Source organism: Solanum lycopersicum, chromosome 7 (assembly GCF_036512215.1).
Source record: "Solanum lycopersicum chromosome 7, SLM_r2.1".
NCBI lineage: Eukaryota > Viridiplantae > Streptophyta > Magnoliopsida > Solanales > Solanaceae > Solanum > Solanum lycopersicum.
Window position 1 is genome coordinate 41,112,511 of NC_090806.1, and position 16,573 is coordinate 41,129,083.

At 37.6% G+C, this 16,573-nt stretch overlaps 1 protein-coding gene across 1 annotated transcript in view; it reads left to right on the top strand.

Annotated features, from left to right (window-relative positions):
* LOC138337433 (uncharacterized) overlaps positions 1-14,082 on the top strand; it is a 109,232-nt gene extending 95,150 nt beyond the window's left edge. Inside the window, exons 4-8 of the mRNA XM_069287343.1 lie at positions 9,577-9,736; positions 11,888-11,970; positions 12,085-12,185; positions 12,736-12,814; positions 13,948-14,082. Of these exons, the coding sequence (XP_069143444.1) occupies positions 9,577-9,736; positions 11,888-11,970; positions 12,085-12,185; positions 12,736-12,814; positions 13,948-14,082 (558 nt within the window). The remainder of the gene's footprint in view (positions 1-9,576; positions 9,737-11,887; positions 11,971-12,084; positions 12,186-12,735; positions 12,815-13,947) is intronic.
* The last annotated feature ends 2,491 nt before the right edge of the window (positions 14,083-16,573 follow it).

The window sequence follows — 16,573 nt, forward strand, 5'->3', positions numbered from 1 at the left end:
ACTCTTATTTAAACCTTCTAGGGTTTCATCATTTCATGGTTCATTTCATTATGTCTTTGCGAATATCTTAGGTTCACTTATTTTTAGACGTATGCTAGACTTATGGGTCTATACATACAAGCCATGAGGTATCATTCATAGTTGATTTAAGTGATTCATATCTTCCTATGATTATGTTGTACAAGACTTATGGTTTTAATCCCCTTCATCACATTTCTTTTTACTTTTTTATTGTCATAGTATTTAACATGGTGAGGTCACGGGTTCAATCATCCATGACCTCACTTGTTTTAATTAATTATTTTCAATTTTTGGACCCTCTTTGCTTACCAAAAATCATCACTTGAATCTGCAAATTTTCTTATAATTTTTTGGCATCCTTTGATCAAATTTCACCTTAGTACTTAGTCTAATTTCGTAGTGCATTTAGAGTGTTTTAGGTGCGTTTTCATGGATTCATTTAGACAAGAGATTATCTCTCAAGTCACCCACATTTCAACTCATATGTACATCACATTTACATCAACATGTTTGCATGAAATATAAAGAACTACATGCTATCACATTGATATTCAAATCTGATTTCCTTTTTTAAAAATCATCTTATAACTTATAAATATAAATCAATTACATTAACTTACCAACTTAAATTAAGAACAATTTAATTCATTTCTTTCACCTGGGTCCACCTTATGAGATAAATAATTAATTATATATTTTGGGTAATTACTATACTACCTTTAGCCTAAAAAAGACCATTTTACCCCTAGACCCTCCAAACCTAAGATTTCCTCTTTTTATGTCCAGTAAAGACTTCTTCGAGTAAATCTTCATATTCCAGAGCACTACATTATTGGAATCAACATTTCCTAGCTTATGTAGCTCCCCGAGTTAGTTTGCATTAATGTGTCAAATGTTGTGCTTTTTGGTTCTACGCACATCAATCCGTGTGAAGCAGGTCTAATCATTGGCAATCTAGTAGATTTGTTACAACTATAGCCCATCAAGATCACCTATAATCAATTAGAAAACACATTCTTCCATTTAGCCTATACACGCAGTCATATAAAACATAACAATGATCACATATTCAAGTTTTCACATGATAACATCATTGTTCATAAAGTAATGCCGACATAGTCACATTCTTTACAATTCATAAAGTAACCCCGATGAGGACATATTTATCACAATTATATCACATAAGCACCGTCTCCATAAGTCGACCACACCAAACATCACAATTGAAATACCTATAGTAGACAATATATAAGAAGGTTAGGTCAACATACCACCATTCCATCACAACAACTCCAATCTATAGTAAATATATTCAATCCATAAGGGTCTTACCAATAGTCACATTCACCAATCCAATCCATTAGTCAAACTATACAGTGATTTAAGATACTACAATATGGAATTCATCAACTTAGGAAAGTCTACATAAAATGCTAACATGTTTCATACATAATTCAACAACCCAAATCAATCTACACAGGAAATGAATACAACGGAGACATAATCAAATCATCCATAATTTAGTTATAATTACGATTTCATGAATTGCATGGGTTGATCAGAATTTTCATCTAAAAACATTTAATTAACATCAATTCAACCATAAATCATTGATTAAAACATATTATGCAAGAACCTAGGGCTAGAGTAACAAAATAGGAGAGTTGATCTTTTGAGAAGTCTTGGTAAACACTTTGATGATTGGCACCTTGATGAAAGAAGATCCAATGATGAAAGACCATACGTTGGTTTATGATTACCCACGAAACAGAAAGTGAATTCATGGAGAAATCAATCTACAAGATCTCTCCTTGGTTCGAGATCCAAGGGAGTTTTAGAGTGTTCTATTTTGGGGTTTGGGTTAGGATTTTGAATAAATAACTTTGATTGGGGTTGTTCACATATAAAAATATTTAAAATTAAATATCTTAATTAAAAACCCAAACAATTTTTATAACAATACGTGAATTTCCTAAAAAGTCCTTGGCTTGACCGAGACACTTAAGAAAAATTTATAGGTCACCATAGACAGATAAAAGTATGCCTTGTAGATCCACCAACAGACCGTCATGCTTGTACGTGGTTTGGATCAATGTCTCTTCAAATGGGATCACAAGATCCTACCTGTAAGGATTAATTTAGGCCCAAATTTACGGGGCATCAATTGACTCTAACGTTTTGGACTGTCTTGTTAGTCTTGACCCACTAGTTGGGCCCTCCTCAAGGAACTATATGTTGTTCCTTATGGAGTCGTGCCCGGACATTTAAAACTCAAATAAACTTGTTAACATGTTAATAACCCCTCACATCAATTTCAACCAAAACACACGTAAATCATGCAAAGGCACACAAAAACATACAAGTAAGTCTCAAGGCAAAACATTCAAATGCCATGGACGTTCTTGGATGTTTATCATCCTTACAGCACAAAACATTAGATTCTGCCTCAAAAACACAATTAAAACCCATTTAAGGAATCGAAAATCTCAAGACACAGATGTTCGGATCAAGATTCACCTTATTTATTTTAGAGGTGTTACACATACCTCCATATGGACAATGTTCGTCCTCAAATGACAGTTGCTTTATTTTAGGAACTTTAAAGATATAAGGAACTCAAAACTAGAAGAAATTAAGAATACCACACAATATAAAAAACACAACTAGGAGGAATACCAATTTAACACAAACAAGAAAGTAAAAACACAACAAGAAGATAGAAACTACTTCTACAACTCATCATCAAAGAAGACTCAAATTCTTCACTTCAAACAGGAAGAACTCTTGCTCCACACATTATCGTACTCATATACATCATTTCTAAAGACATAATAACAATTTTTCATGAAAGAAAAATATAGTAAATTCTCCGAAATCTCTATGGTGAAGAACCAAAACCTTACAGTGAAGTACAATCAAACATTAAATAATGTAACTCTTAAAAAAATTATGATGGAAGCATGACAACTCCACTATTCACCATACTGCCCCAATTATAAGGAACCCATTACTATACAAGAGAGAATATATAACTTACCGGCATTATAACCCAATTTGCTCCCTTAGCTTGAAGAATGTAGAATTGCTTCCTCTCTTGAGAATCACCTTCCAGGGCACTTGAAGGACTTGATTGAAATATCATCCTATAGCTTAAATAGTAGGACTTAGGGGTTGGTTGGCTTGAACGACATAAAATAATTCTTTGGAAATTCACGAAGCTATCCTATTTAATTATTGTGTGGCATCCCTATGGGATCCCCAACGGTAAGGTACATTATAATTTTGTTGCTTGTTCCCACATATAGCACAAGTAGGCTTAACACCTTTACAACTACTAACATCATCAACCTTGACTTTATGAGCACTAGGTTATCATTGATTGTGCATACAAAAGAATTCTAGACAAGTTCATGTCAATATGGAGAACGACCATATGAAACTCTTCTTTCACAAGGTCGGCAACACTAGTCACAAACCTACTCATTTCATCCCTAGGGTTAGACACCAAGGATGGAGCATATCTTCAGAACAAGTAGATATTTAAAGAATAATCTTCAATTCTCATGTTACCTTGCCTAAGGTTAATTGATTCCCCAACCTTCACCACCCTCCTCTCACGGGAAAAGTACTTTCCTATGAAGCCTCTTTAAGCTCCTCCAACCTTATAGGACCAGACTCGACTGGCCTATAATCTTTCCATTGGGTATTCCATAATAACGCGACTTCACTCAATTAGTATGGACCTAACTCCTCCTTCTTCTTAGAGGTCACCCCATAGTACTCAATACCTTTTATACACCATAAAGAAACCTTTGGGGTCTTCTCCCACATTAGATCCAAAAAGATAGGTTCTCACAAAGTCCGTCAATCTAGAGGTCATATTACTCTCTATTGCATTAAACCTAGGATAAATACACCTATTCACATGAGTTGTCATGGCTCAGGCTAAAACAAGTAGAGCCTTCCTAATCTTCCCATTAGTCATGTTCGTGGGAAAAAACAGAATCTCATTACCTTCACCTTCAATATGGACTTGATCACATTGTGGATGAAATTTGACATCTTTGTGAACTTGAACTCCTTCTGGACCTCATCCACCTTGGGTAATTCACTAATTCACTTGTTCCCTTTGAAACCTTCTTTAAGTCATTCTTGTAGTAGTCATCTCCTTAAAAGACAAGAGCAAAGATTAGGATTAGAAACTTATAACCTTAAATCTATTGTCACGACATAATAGTAATGAAGAAAGTGAAACTCTATCTTTCTATAGTCTCTTACTCATAGATGTGTTGAAATTGACAACGATGAACAAGACTCTACTTGACGTGGTTGTAATAAGATTTCGGATTCCTAAAGACCACTACATAACCTATACTATGATATAATGTTTATCTTGACTAGAGAGTACACCCTAGAAGATATGGTATTCTCAAATCGTGGCATGGAGTACTTGACCCCTCGGGGGTCTTGTACAAACCCTTTGACATCATTAAATGCTTACATTTATAAAAAGTAGTGCAGAATTAAAAAGTTTATTGCTTATTTTAAGGTTTAGGGTTTATAAATATTTAGGATTTAGGATGTAGAAAGTAGGGTTTTGTAGGGGTTTGATATTGTTTTTAGTGTTTATTTCAGGGTTTAAAAGTTTTACGGTTTCTTATGTTTTAGGGAATAGGGTTTATTAGGATTTTAGATTTAGGATTTAGGCTTTTATAAAAGTTTTTAGGGTTTAGAGATTTGGGTTTTTTTAGTTTAAGGGACTTCAAAATTTTTTATGTTTATGGTATAGCGCTTAGGGCTTTTTGGGTTTTTAGGGTTAAGTATATATGAGTTTGGTGTTTATCGTGTTTAGAGCTTACACGTTTGTAGGTTTAGGGGTTGTTGTATTTTTGTGGACTTTTAGGGTTAAGTTTTTATCAAGGTTTTTACGGTTTAGGACTTCAACTTTTTTTAGTGATTTTTAGGTTTAGGATTTACTAATTCTTAATATTGAGTGTTTTGAGCTTAGAGTATTGTAAGGGTTTTAAAAGGGCTTTTATATATTTTAGGATTTATAATTTTAAGAGTTTCTTATGTTTTTTGGTTTAAGACTTAGGATTTTAGGTTAGGGTTTAGGGCTGAGGATTTTTATAGGATTAGGGTTTAAGTTTAAGGGTTTTATCAAGGTTTTAGTGGTTTAGGGCTTTGGGGGAGGGGGGGGGGGAGTTGGATGTTTTTTAGGTGGTTAGAGCTTTGTAGTTTTTATTTTTAGTTTTTAGGGTTTTATTGTAATAGAGTTTTGAGATTAGTTTTTTTTGTTCTTTTTTAGGGTTTATCATATACTATTTAGGATTTTATAAGGTTAAGAGCTTAGAGATCTTTAGGTTAGGGATTTTTGGGTTTTAATGTCAACTCCTTTTAAAGGTTTAGGATCTAGGGTTTAGGTTTTTTGTTTTTATTAGTCTTAGAGTTTATAGATTTTTATGATTTAGTGTTTAGATTATATGTTTTTTAGGGTTTCTTTAATGATTTTAGGATTTATTATATGGTTTTTTAGTGTTCTATGATTTGGGTTCAGTTGGAGTTTAGGTTTAGGATTTATGGTTTTAGTTTAAGGTTAGTATTTCTTAAGATTAAGGGTTTTAGGTTATGGGTTTTATCATGGTTTCATAGTTAAGGGATTTGGATTTTTTAGGTTGAGGTTTGTTAGGGTTCTATAGGTTAAGGGTTTACGACATAGGGTATTATTTTGTTTTTTTTCTAGGGTTTAGCTTATACTATTTTGCGCTTTATAATGTTTAGACCATAAAGTTTTTATGTTTTAGGGTTTTTTTTTATGTTTTTGGGGTTTTAAGGATTAAGTGTTTCTTATGGGTTTTTAGGGTTTAGGGTTTAGCTTTGATGGTTAGATTTTTTTTAGGTTTAGGGCTTACATATTTTTAGGATTTAGGGTTTTGAGATTAGGGTTTTTCAAGAATTTTATATGGTTGTTTTGCGGTTTTTTTAGAGCTGATAGGATTTAGGATTTCTTAAGGGTTTTTTTCCATAAGGTTTAGGGTTTAGAATTTGAGGTTTAGTATTTAGGGTTTTAGTTTTGGTCTTAGGAATTTTTAAGTGTATGAATTTAGGTTAAGGGTTTAATCTATGTTTTGAGTGACTAGGGCTTTTGTTTTTTTTTCTTGTAGAGTTAAGGTTTACAAACTTTTACAATTTACGGGTTAAATGTTACGGCTTTTTAAGGATTTTAAATGGTTTTATGGTCTATTTTAGGATTTAAAGGATTTTGGGTTTCCCAACATTTTATATTTAGGAATTAGTGTTTCAATTTAAGGTTTAGGGTTAAAGGATTACGATTTTTTGGATTTAGGTTTTAAAATTAATGGTTTAGACCTATTTTAACTGGTTGGGGAATTGGGGTTCTCAGGTTAAGCTTTTTTAGGTTTTTAGGTTTATGATTTTGGGCTTTGTATTTTTTTGTGTTTTTAAGGTTTAGTATATACAATTTAAGGCTATATAGGATTTAGAGATTAGATTTTTTTTACGTTTAGGTGTTTTAAGATTTTGTGGGGATTTTAAAGGCTTAAGTGTTTTTTAGGGTCTCTTAGGATTTAGGGTTTAGGACATGGTTTTTCATTAATATTTTTTACGTTTAAGGCATATGGAATATTAGGATTTGGGTATTATATCCTAGTGTTTTAGGGGTTTTTAATGCTTCTTATGGTTATATTATCGTTTATAGGATTTAAGGTTTCTTGATTTTTAGGATTTTGGGTTTACTTATGGTTTTAGGTTAGGATTTCGTATTAGGGGTTTTTTTAGGTTCAATGTTTTGGTTAAGGGTTTTATCTATGCATATAGGTTTTAGGGCTTTGGGTTTTTAGGGTAAGGGTTTTATTATTTTTATAGGTTTATTGTTTAGGGCAACAGATTATTTTTTGTGTTTATTAGGATTTAGTATATATGATTTAGGACTTCATACTATTTTGAGCTTAGATTTATTTTAGGTTTAGGGGTTTTTAGGTTTTGATAGGGTTTTTAAGGGTTAAGTCTTTCTTATGAATTTTAGGGTTTCAGGTTTAGTGCTTAATTTTTGTTTGGTATTTTTGGGTTAAGGGATTAAAGATATTCAGAATTTAGGGTTTACAACTTAGACTATTGTAAGGATTTCAAATTATTTTATTGTTTATTATAGAGTTTCTTAGTTTTTATATTTAGGGTGTGTAACGACCTGTTTAGTCGTTTTGAGTAGCAAACTTTGATTCTAGAAAAACAGGCTGAGGGGATGGACCCCACGACAGACCGTCATGGGCACGACGAACCGTCGCAGGGTCTCGTCTCAAAACACCTAGAAAATCTGAAATTGGGTACTGAAAATCGACTCTCTGAACATCGTAACGAAATGGCACGACGGACCATCACATGTGTGACGGACCGTCACAGACTCTTTAGTGGAAATTGAGTCTCTGAATCTTGCGACGACCTGCAGGACGGACTGTCGCAGTCACGACGGGCCGTCACGGGTTGCGTAATCCCTGTCTAGGTCGGATTTCTTATACGTTTTAAGGGACGTTTTTGACTATTCCTGCTTTAATTATAAAGTTAGTGGGTTAATGTTAATAAGTCTAATTACTAGGAGGTTAAAAGAGGTAACCTTAAGTTAATTAGTGGGTTATTATTGCCATCTTTTATTCTTAATTATATGCTAATTAGGGTAAAAGAAAGAGGGTTTGAATAAAGAAAATAGAAAGAACAAGAAGAGAGAGTGAGGGTTGATCGAGAAGGGGAGAGCACAAAGCTTTGGAGAAAATTTTCTTGCTTGATCACTAATCTTCGGTGGAGGTAGGTTATGGTTTCTCTTACGATATTCATAGTAAACTCTTAATAGAGAATGATATGTATTGATAATATTGTAAACCCTACTATGTGCTTAATTGTATGCTTGCATGAATGAAATTATATAATTGTGATTATATAACCATGATGAAGTTATTCAATCCCAAATCTTGCAAAACCCTAATCTCTTTGTTAATGATTAGGCCTTGGTATAAAGAAGGCGTGATGAACTAAAATAATGAGATTGATGATGCCTTGGTAAGAAAGAAGGCTTGATGAATTGATAGAAGGAGATTAGGGGATCGGGTGTCACGAACCGACACGTAGATTTAGTTGATCATATGTCACGAACCTACACGTAGATTTAGGGGATCGGGTGTTACGAACCGACAGGTAGATTTAGGGGATCGGGTGTCACAAACCGACACGTAGATTTAGGGGATCGGAGTGTCACGTTCCGACACATAGTAGTAGGGGATCGGAGTGTCACGTACCGACATAAGAGGAATAAAGATAATGAATCTTGAATGATGTTAATATACTCAACTTAATAAACTTAATTCCCAAATGAGTATGGTGTTGAAGCTTGAGCCCTCAAGTGTGAACTTGACGGTAATTGTTTATGATATAGTACTTGCTGTTGCTATATGTTGAGTATCATAGTTGATTTTATGATATTACTTGGTATTTATTGATTTCTATTTTGAGTTGGCCGATTATATCTACTCAGTACCCGTGTTTTGTACTGGCCCCTACTTTTATATTTCCTTCTTGTTTATTTGTGGAGTGCAGCAAACGTGCCATCATCTGCGAGTCAACAGTAACTCTAGCTAGTCTTCATTACTCTGGATATCAGGGTGAGCTAATGCTTCTAGCTTGGACTGGACCTTCCTCTTCATGTCTTGATGCCTTGAAGTTCCGGCATGGACTAGCTTTTTATGTATTTTAGCTTCTAGATACTCTTAGCTTTAGTAATTTGAAGTAGATGTTCTTGTGATGATGACTTCAAGATTTTGGGGTTCATAATAATAGTTGTTGACTTTTTAGAAGTTAATGCATTTGTTTTTACTAATGAGTTGAAGTCTTCCGCATTATTTTCTGTTGATATTATATTGAAATGTTAAGGTTTACATTGGTTGGTTCGATCACATAGGAGGGTAAGTGTGAGTGCCAGTTGCGTCTCGGTTTTTGATCGTGACAAACTTGGTATTAGAGCATTAGGTTCGTTGGTCTCATCACACAAGAACGAGTCTTGTTGAGTCTTAAGGAACGATAGGGGGACGCCATTACTTTTCTTTGAGAGGCTATAAGACTTTAGGAAAATTTCATTCTTTCTTTATTTCTTTCGTGCTATTACTTGGATCCAATTAGTATCTAGGTGAAACAAATTGGTATCTGACCATCTTCACTCTATTTTGCAGATGGTTAGAACTAGAGCAACAACTGCACCAACACCAACGTCGGCAAGAAAAGAAGCGTCCGAGCCAATCGCTGGGCTGTAGCTCGAGGAAGAGTAGCAGAAAGAGGCCGTGGTAGAGGTCGTGGGAGGCGTCCTCTAGAGGAAGAGGACGAGCAGCTAGCCCGTCTGATACTAGGGCGGTGACTCCTCCACCGACTGAGGAAGTGGTAAGAGAGGGTGAGGAAGGGGAGAATGAACAAGTGCAAAATGAGGAATTGCCACCCCAACCTACCCCACAGATGATCAATTAGGTTCTCGCTTATCTTAGTGGGTTGTCTGATTAGGGTCAGGCCCCTCCAGTGTTTTCTGCACCAACACCTCCGGTTTTAGAGGTACAACAAGCAGCCACTATGGCTCCTCGTATGGATGCCTCGTTGGAGATAAGCACGTTTCCACGTCTGACTACTGGGCCTATAATGAAAAATGATCAGCATGAACTTTTCAGTAAGTTGTTAAAATTGAAACCTCTAGTCTTCAAGGGTGCTGAATCTGAGTATGCTTACAATTTTCTGGTTGACTGTCATAAGCTACTACACAAGATGGGTATAGTAGAACGGTTTGGTGTTGAGTTCGTGAGTTATCATTTTCAAGAACGCCAAAATATGGTGGCGGTCACATGTTGAGTGTCAACCAATGGAGGCACCACCTATGACTTGGGCCTCATTCTCTAGCTTGTTTATGGAGAAGTATATCCCCCGGACATTGAGGGATAGGAAAAGGGATGAGTTCTTGAGCCTAGAGAAAGGTAGGATGTCAGTCAATGCATATGAGGCTAAGTTTCGTGCACTATCCAGATATGCCACCCAACTTTTTTTCAGTCCACAAGAGCGGATTCGTCATTTTGTGAAAGGGTTGAGGTCAGAGTTGCGGATTTCAGCCTTACAGGTAGCGGCTACGGCAGAATCCTTCAAAGAAGTGGTAGATTTCGTGGTAGAGGTAGAAATATTGAAGCCAGATGAATTCACCATGGCCTAGAAATCAAAGAGGTTTCTAAAGGGAGGTGAGTTTAAGGGTTCTTACTCTAGAGGACAGGGTTCCGGAGGTTACTCAGTTCGACCAATTCAGTCTTCACTACAAACTGTAGTTGGGGGTCCACCTCAGACCGGTCAACACTTCTCTGAGAGACCTATGCTTGACTCTAGAGAGTGTTATGGATGTGGAAAGACTGAAAATATTAGGAGGAATTGTCCAAAACAGAGTTATAGACCCCCAATGGCTAGAGGTAGAGGTGGTCATGGTAGAGGCCGTTGTTTTGGAGGACGTGGTGGTCGAGGTAATGGTGGTCACCAAAATGGCCGAGTTGATGGGCAAACTGGAGCCACTACGTCACAACATGGTAGAGGCAATGGACAGACAAACGATAGGGCCCATTGTTACGCTTTCCCTGGGTGGTCTGAAGCGGAGGCATCTGATGCAGTCATCACAGGTAATCTTCTGGTTTGTGAGGCATGGCTTCTGTATTGTTTGATCCTTGATCCACATTTTCTTATGTATCTTCCTGATTTGCTAATGGTCTAAATCTACATTGTGAATTACTTGATATGCCTATTCGTGTTTCTACTCCGGTGGGTGAGTCTGTGGTAGTTGAAAAGGTATATAGGTCTTGTTTGGTGAATTTTGTGGGGAGCAACACTTACGTAGATTTAGTTATCTTAGAAATGAATGATTTTGATGTAATTCTGGGAATGACTTGGCTTTCTACGCAATTTGCGATCTTTGATTGTAATGCTAAAACGGTGACGTTAGCCAAGCCTATGACAGATCCGTTAGTGTGGGAGGGTGACTACACTTCCAATCCGATCCGTATCGTCTCCTTTCTTCGTGCTAAGAGAATGGTTAGTAAGGGTTTTTTAGCTTTCTTGGCACACCTCCAGGATGATACTATTAAAGTACCCTCGATTGAGTCGGTCTCGATAGTTCGTGAGTTTCTAGATGTGTTTCCTGCAGACCTTCCTGGCATGCCGCCGGATAGAGATATTGACTTCTGCATTGATCTTGAACCGGGTACTCGCCCCATTTCTATACCCCCTTATAGAATGGCTCCCGTGGAGTTAAGAGAGTTAAAGGCACAACTTCAAGAGTTGCTAAGCAAAGGCTTTATTAGACGAAGTGCATCTCCTTGGGGTGCTCCGGTTTTGTTTGTAAAGAAGAAGAATGGGAGTTTTTGGATATTCATAGACTACCGGGAGTTGAAAAAGGTAACAATAAAGAACAAGTATCCTCTTCCTCGCATTGATGACTTGTTCGATCAGTTACAAGGTGCTTGTGTCTTTTCTAATATTGACTTGAGATCCGGATATCATCAATTGAAAATACGGGCAACGGATATTCCAAAGACTGCTTTTAGAAACAGGTATGGGCATTACAAATTTGTAGTGATGTCTTTTGGTCTTACGAATGCCCCTGCTGCGTTCATGAGTTTGATGAACGGGATTTTTAAGCCATATTTGGATCTCTTTGTGATTGTATTTATTGATGATATACTGATATACTCTAAAAGTAAGGAGGAACATGAGGAGCATTTGAGAATGGTATTGGAAATGTTGAGGGAGAAAAAGCTTTATGCCAAGTTCTCTAAGTGTGAATTTTGGCTAGATGCAGTGTCCTTCTTGGGGCAAGTGGTTTCTATGGATGGAGTGATAGTGGATCCTTCTAAGATTGAGACAGTGAAGAATTGGGTAAGACCTACTAATGTGTCATAAATAAGGAGCTTTGTTGGGTTAGCTAGCTACTACCGCCGATTTGTCAAGGGATTCTCTTCTATTGCTTCCCAACTGACGAACTTGACTAAGCAAAATGTTCAATTTGTATGGTCGGATGAGTGTGAAGAAAGATTTCAGAAAGCTCAAGACTCTATTGACTACTGCACCAATTCTCACCTTGCCAGTGGAAGGTAAGAATTTCACTGTCTATTGTGATGCATCCTATTCGGGTTTGGGTGCAGTGCTAATGAAAGAGAAGAATGTGATTGCTTATGCTTCAAGACAATTAAAAGTGCATGAACGTAACTATCGAACTCATGATTTGGAATTGGCTGCGGTAGTGTTTGCATTAAAGCAATGGAGCCACTATTTATATGGGGTTGAGTGTGAGGTCTATGCGGATCATCGTAGCCTACAGTATATCTTTACTCAGAATGATTTGAACTTGAGACAGAGGAGATGGATGGAACTACTGAAGGACTACGACATCACTATTTTGTATCATCCGGGGAAGGCGAATGTTGTAACGGATGCTTTAAGTAGAAAGGCGGGAAGCATGGGAAGTCTAGCTCACTTTCAAGCTTCTAGACAACCATTGGCTAGAGAAGTTTAGATTCTGGCTAACGACCTTATGAGATTAGAAGTAAATGAGAAGGGGGGATTTTTAGCTTGTGTGGAGGCAAGATCCTCCTTCCTTGACAAGATTAAGGTAAAACAGTTTAATGATGAAAAATTGATCAGGATCCGAGATAAAGTGTTGCAAGGAGAGGCTAAAGAAGCGACAATCAATGAGGAAGGTGTTTGGAGGATAAAGGGAAAGGTATGTGTACCCAGCGTCGATGATTTGATAAAAACTATTCTAACAGAGGCTCATAGTTCAAGGTATTCGATACATCCGGGTGCAAAAAAGATGTATCATGACCTAAATCAACACTTTTGGTGGAGTAGAATGAAGCGTGATATTGTGGATTTTATTGCCAAATGTCCAAACTGTCAACAAGTAAAGTATGAACACCAAAGGCCCGGAGGAACACTTCAGAGAATGCCCATTCCTGAATGGAAGTGGAAAAGGAGCGCAATGGACTTCGTGGTTGGTCTTCCAAAGACAATGGGTAAGTATGACTCTATTTGTGTGATTATTGATAGGTTAACTAAGTCTTCTCATTTCATTCTGGTCAAGGTGACTTACAATGAAGAGAAGTTAGCGAAAATCTATGTCTTTGAAATTGTTCGGTTGCATGGGGTTCCACTCTTCATCATATCAGATAGAGGTACGCAGTTTACTTCTATGTTTTTGAAAACATTGCATGCGGAATTAGGTACTAGGTTTGACCTTAGTACTGCGTTCCATCCTCAGACCGATGGTCAGTCTGACGAACGATTAAAAGTGTTGGAGCATGTGTGATAGAATTTGGTGGTTAGTGGCATAGCTTCTTACCCTTAGTAGAGTTCTGCTACAACAATAGCTATCACTCAAGCATTGATATGGCCCCATTTGAGGCACTATATGGGAGAAGATGTAGGTCTCCCTTTGGGTGGTTTGATGCATTTGAAGTTAGACCTTGGGGTACTGACCTTCTAAGAGAATCGTTAGATAAAGTGAAATCTATTCAAGAAAAGCTGTTAGCGGCTCAAAGTAGAAAGAAAGAGTATGAAGATCGAAAGGTTAGAGACTTGGAGTTCATGGAGGGTGAACAAGTCTTGTTAAAGGTTTCACCCATGAAAGGGGTGATGCGTTTTGGTAAAAGGGGTAAATTAAGCCCAAGGTATATTGATCCCTTCGAGGTTCTAAGGCGCATAGGGGAGGTGTCTTATTTGTTAGCCTTGCCTCCAGGACTGTCCGGAGTACATCGGGTGTTTCATGTGTCTATGTTGAAAAGATACCATGGGGATGGAAACTACAATATCCGTTGGGATTCAGTTCTGCTTGATGAAAATTTTTCTTATGAGGAGGGGCCTGTTGCCATTTTAGATAGAGAAGTTCGCAAGCTGAGGTCAAGGCAGATGGCATCCATCAAAGTTCAATGGAAGAATCGACCCGTCGAAGAAGCCACTTGGGAGAAAGAGGCTGATATGCGAGAAAGATAATCACACCTGTTTATAGATTCAGGTACTCCTTCTCGCCCTTGTTTTCCTTCTTATGATCGTTCGGGGACGAACGATGGGTAAATTAGTATCTATTGTAACGACCTGTTTAGTCGTTTTGAGCAGCAGACTTTGATTTTGGAAAAACAGGCTAAGGCGACGGACCGTCTTGGGCACGACGAACCGTCGCAGGGTTTCATTTCAAAACACTTAGAAAATCTGAAATTGGGTACTGAAAATCGACTCTCTGAACTTCGTAACAAATGGCAGGACGTACCGTCACAGACTCTTTAGTGGAAATTGAGTCTCTGAATCTTGCGATGACCTGCAGGACGGACCGTCGCAGTCACGATGGGCCGTCGCAGGTTGCATAATCCCTGTCTGGGTCGGATTTCTTATACGTTTTAAGAGACGTTTTTGACTATTCCTGCTTTAATTATAAAGTAAGTGGGTTAATGTTAATAAGTCTAATTACTTGGGGGTTAAAAGAGGTAACCTTAAGTTATTTAGTGGGTTATTATTGCCATCTTTTATTCTTAATTATATGCTAATTAGGGTAAAAGAAAGAGGGTTTGAATAAAGAGAATAGAAAGAACAAGAAGAGAGAGAGAGGGTCGATCCAGAAGGGGAGAGCACAATGCTTTGGAGAAAATTTGCTTGCTTGATCACTAATCTTCGGTTGAGATAGGTTATGGTTTCTCTTACGATATTCGTAGTAATAATAGCGAATGATATGTATTGATAATATTGTAAACTATGCTATGTGCTTAATTGTATGCTTGCATGAATGTATGTATATAATTGTGATTATATAAGCATGATGAAGTTATTGAATACCAAATCTTGCAAAACCCTAATCTCTTTGTTAATGATGAGGCCTTGGTATAAAGAAGGCGTGATGAACTAAAATAATGTGATTGATGATGCCTTGGTAAGAAAGAAGGCTTGATGAATTGATAGAATGAGATTAGGGGATCGGGTGTCACGAACCGACACGTATATTTAGGGGATCGGGTGTCACAAACCGACAAGTAGATTTAGGGGATCGTGTGTCACGAACCGACACGTAGATTTAGGGGATCGGGTGTCACGAACCGATACGTAGATTTAGGGGATCGGGTGTCACGAACTGACACGTAGATTTAGGGGATCGGGTGTCACGAACCGACATGTAGATTTAGGGGATCGGAGTGTCACGTTCTGACACATAGTAGTAGGGGATCGGAGTGTCATGTACCGACACGAGAGGAATAAAGATAATGAATCTTGAAAGATGTTAATATACTCAATCTAATGAACATAATTCCCAAATTAGTATGGTATTGAGGCTTGAGTCCTCATGTGTGAACTTGACGGTAACTGTTAATGATATAGTACTTGCGGTTGCTATATGTTGAGTATCATAGTTGATTTTATGATATTACTTGGTATATACTGATTTCTATTTGGAGTTGGCCGATGATATCTACTCAGTATCGGTGTTTTGTACTGACCCCTACTTTTATATTTCCTTCTTGTTTATTTGTGGAGTGCAGCAAACGTGCCGTCATCTTCGACTCAACAGTAACTCTAGCCAGTCTTCATTACTTCGGATATCAGGGTAAGCTAATGCTTCTAGCTTGGACTGGATCTTCCTCTTCATGTCTTGATGCCTTCATGTTCCGGCATGGACTAGCTTTTTATGTATTTTAGCTTCTAGATACTCTTAGGTTTAGTAATTTGAAGTAGATTTTCTTGTGATGATGACTTCCAGATTTTGGGGATCATAATAATAGTTGTTAAGTTTTTAGAAGTTAATGAATTGGTTTTTACTAATGAGATTATGTCTTCCGCATTATTTTCTGTTGATATTATATTGAAATGTTAAGAATTAGATTGGTTGGTTCACTCACATAGGAGGGTAAGTGTGGGTGCCAGCCGCGGCTCGGTTTTGGGTCGTGACAAACTTGGCATCAGAGCATTAGGTTCGTTGGTCTCATCACACAAGAACGAGTCTAGTAGAGTCGTAACGAACGGTTGGGGGACGCCTTTACTTTTCTTTGTGAGGGTATAAGACTTTAGGAAAATTCCATTCTTTCTTTCTTTCTTTCGTGCTATTACTTGGATCCAATTGGTATCTAGGTGATACAAATTGGTGTCTGACCATCTTCACTCAGTTTCGCATATGGTTAGAACTAGAGCAACATTTGCGCCAACACCAACGTCGGCAAGACAAGAAGCGTCCGAGCCAGCCACTGGGGCTCTAGCTCGAGGAAGAGTAGGGGCAAGAGTCCGTGGTAGAGGCCGTGGGAGGACGTCCTCTAGAGGAAGAGGACGAGCACCTAGCCCGTCTGATACTAGGGAGGTGAATCCTCCACCGACTGAGGAAGTGGTAAGAGAGGGTGAGGAAGGGGAGAATGAAAAAGTGCAAAATGAGGAATTGCCACCCCAACCTACCCCAGAGATGATCAATCAGGTTCTCGCTTATTTTAGTGGGTTGTCTGATCAAGGTCAG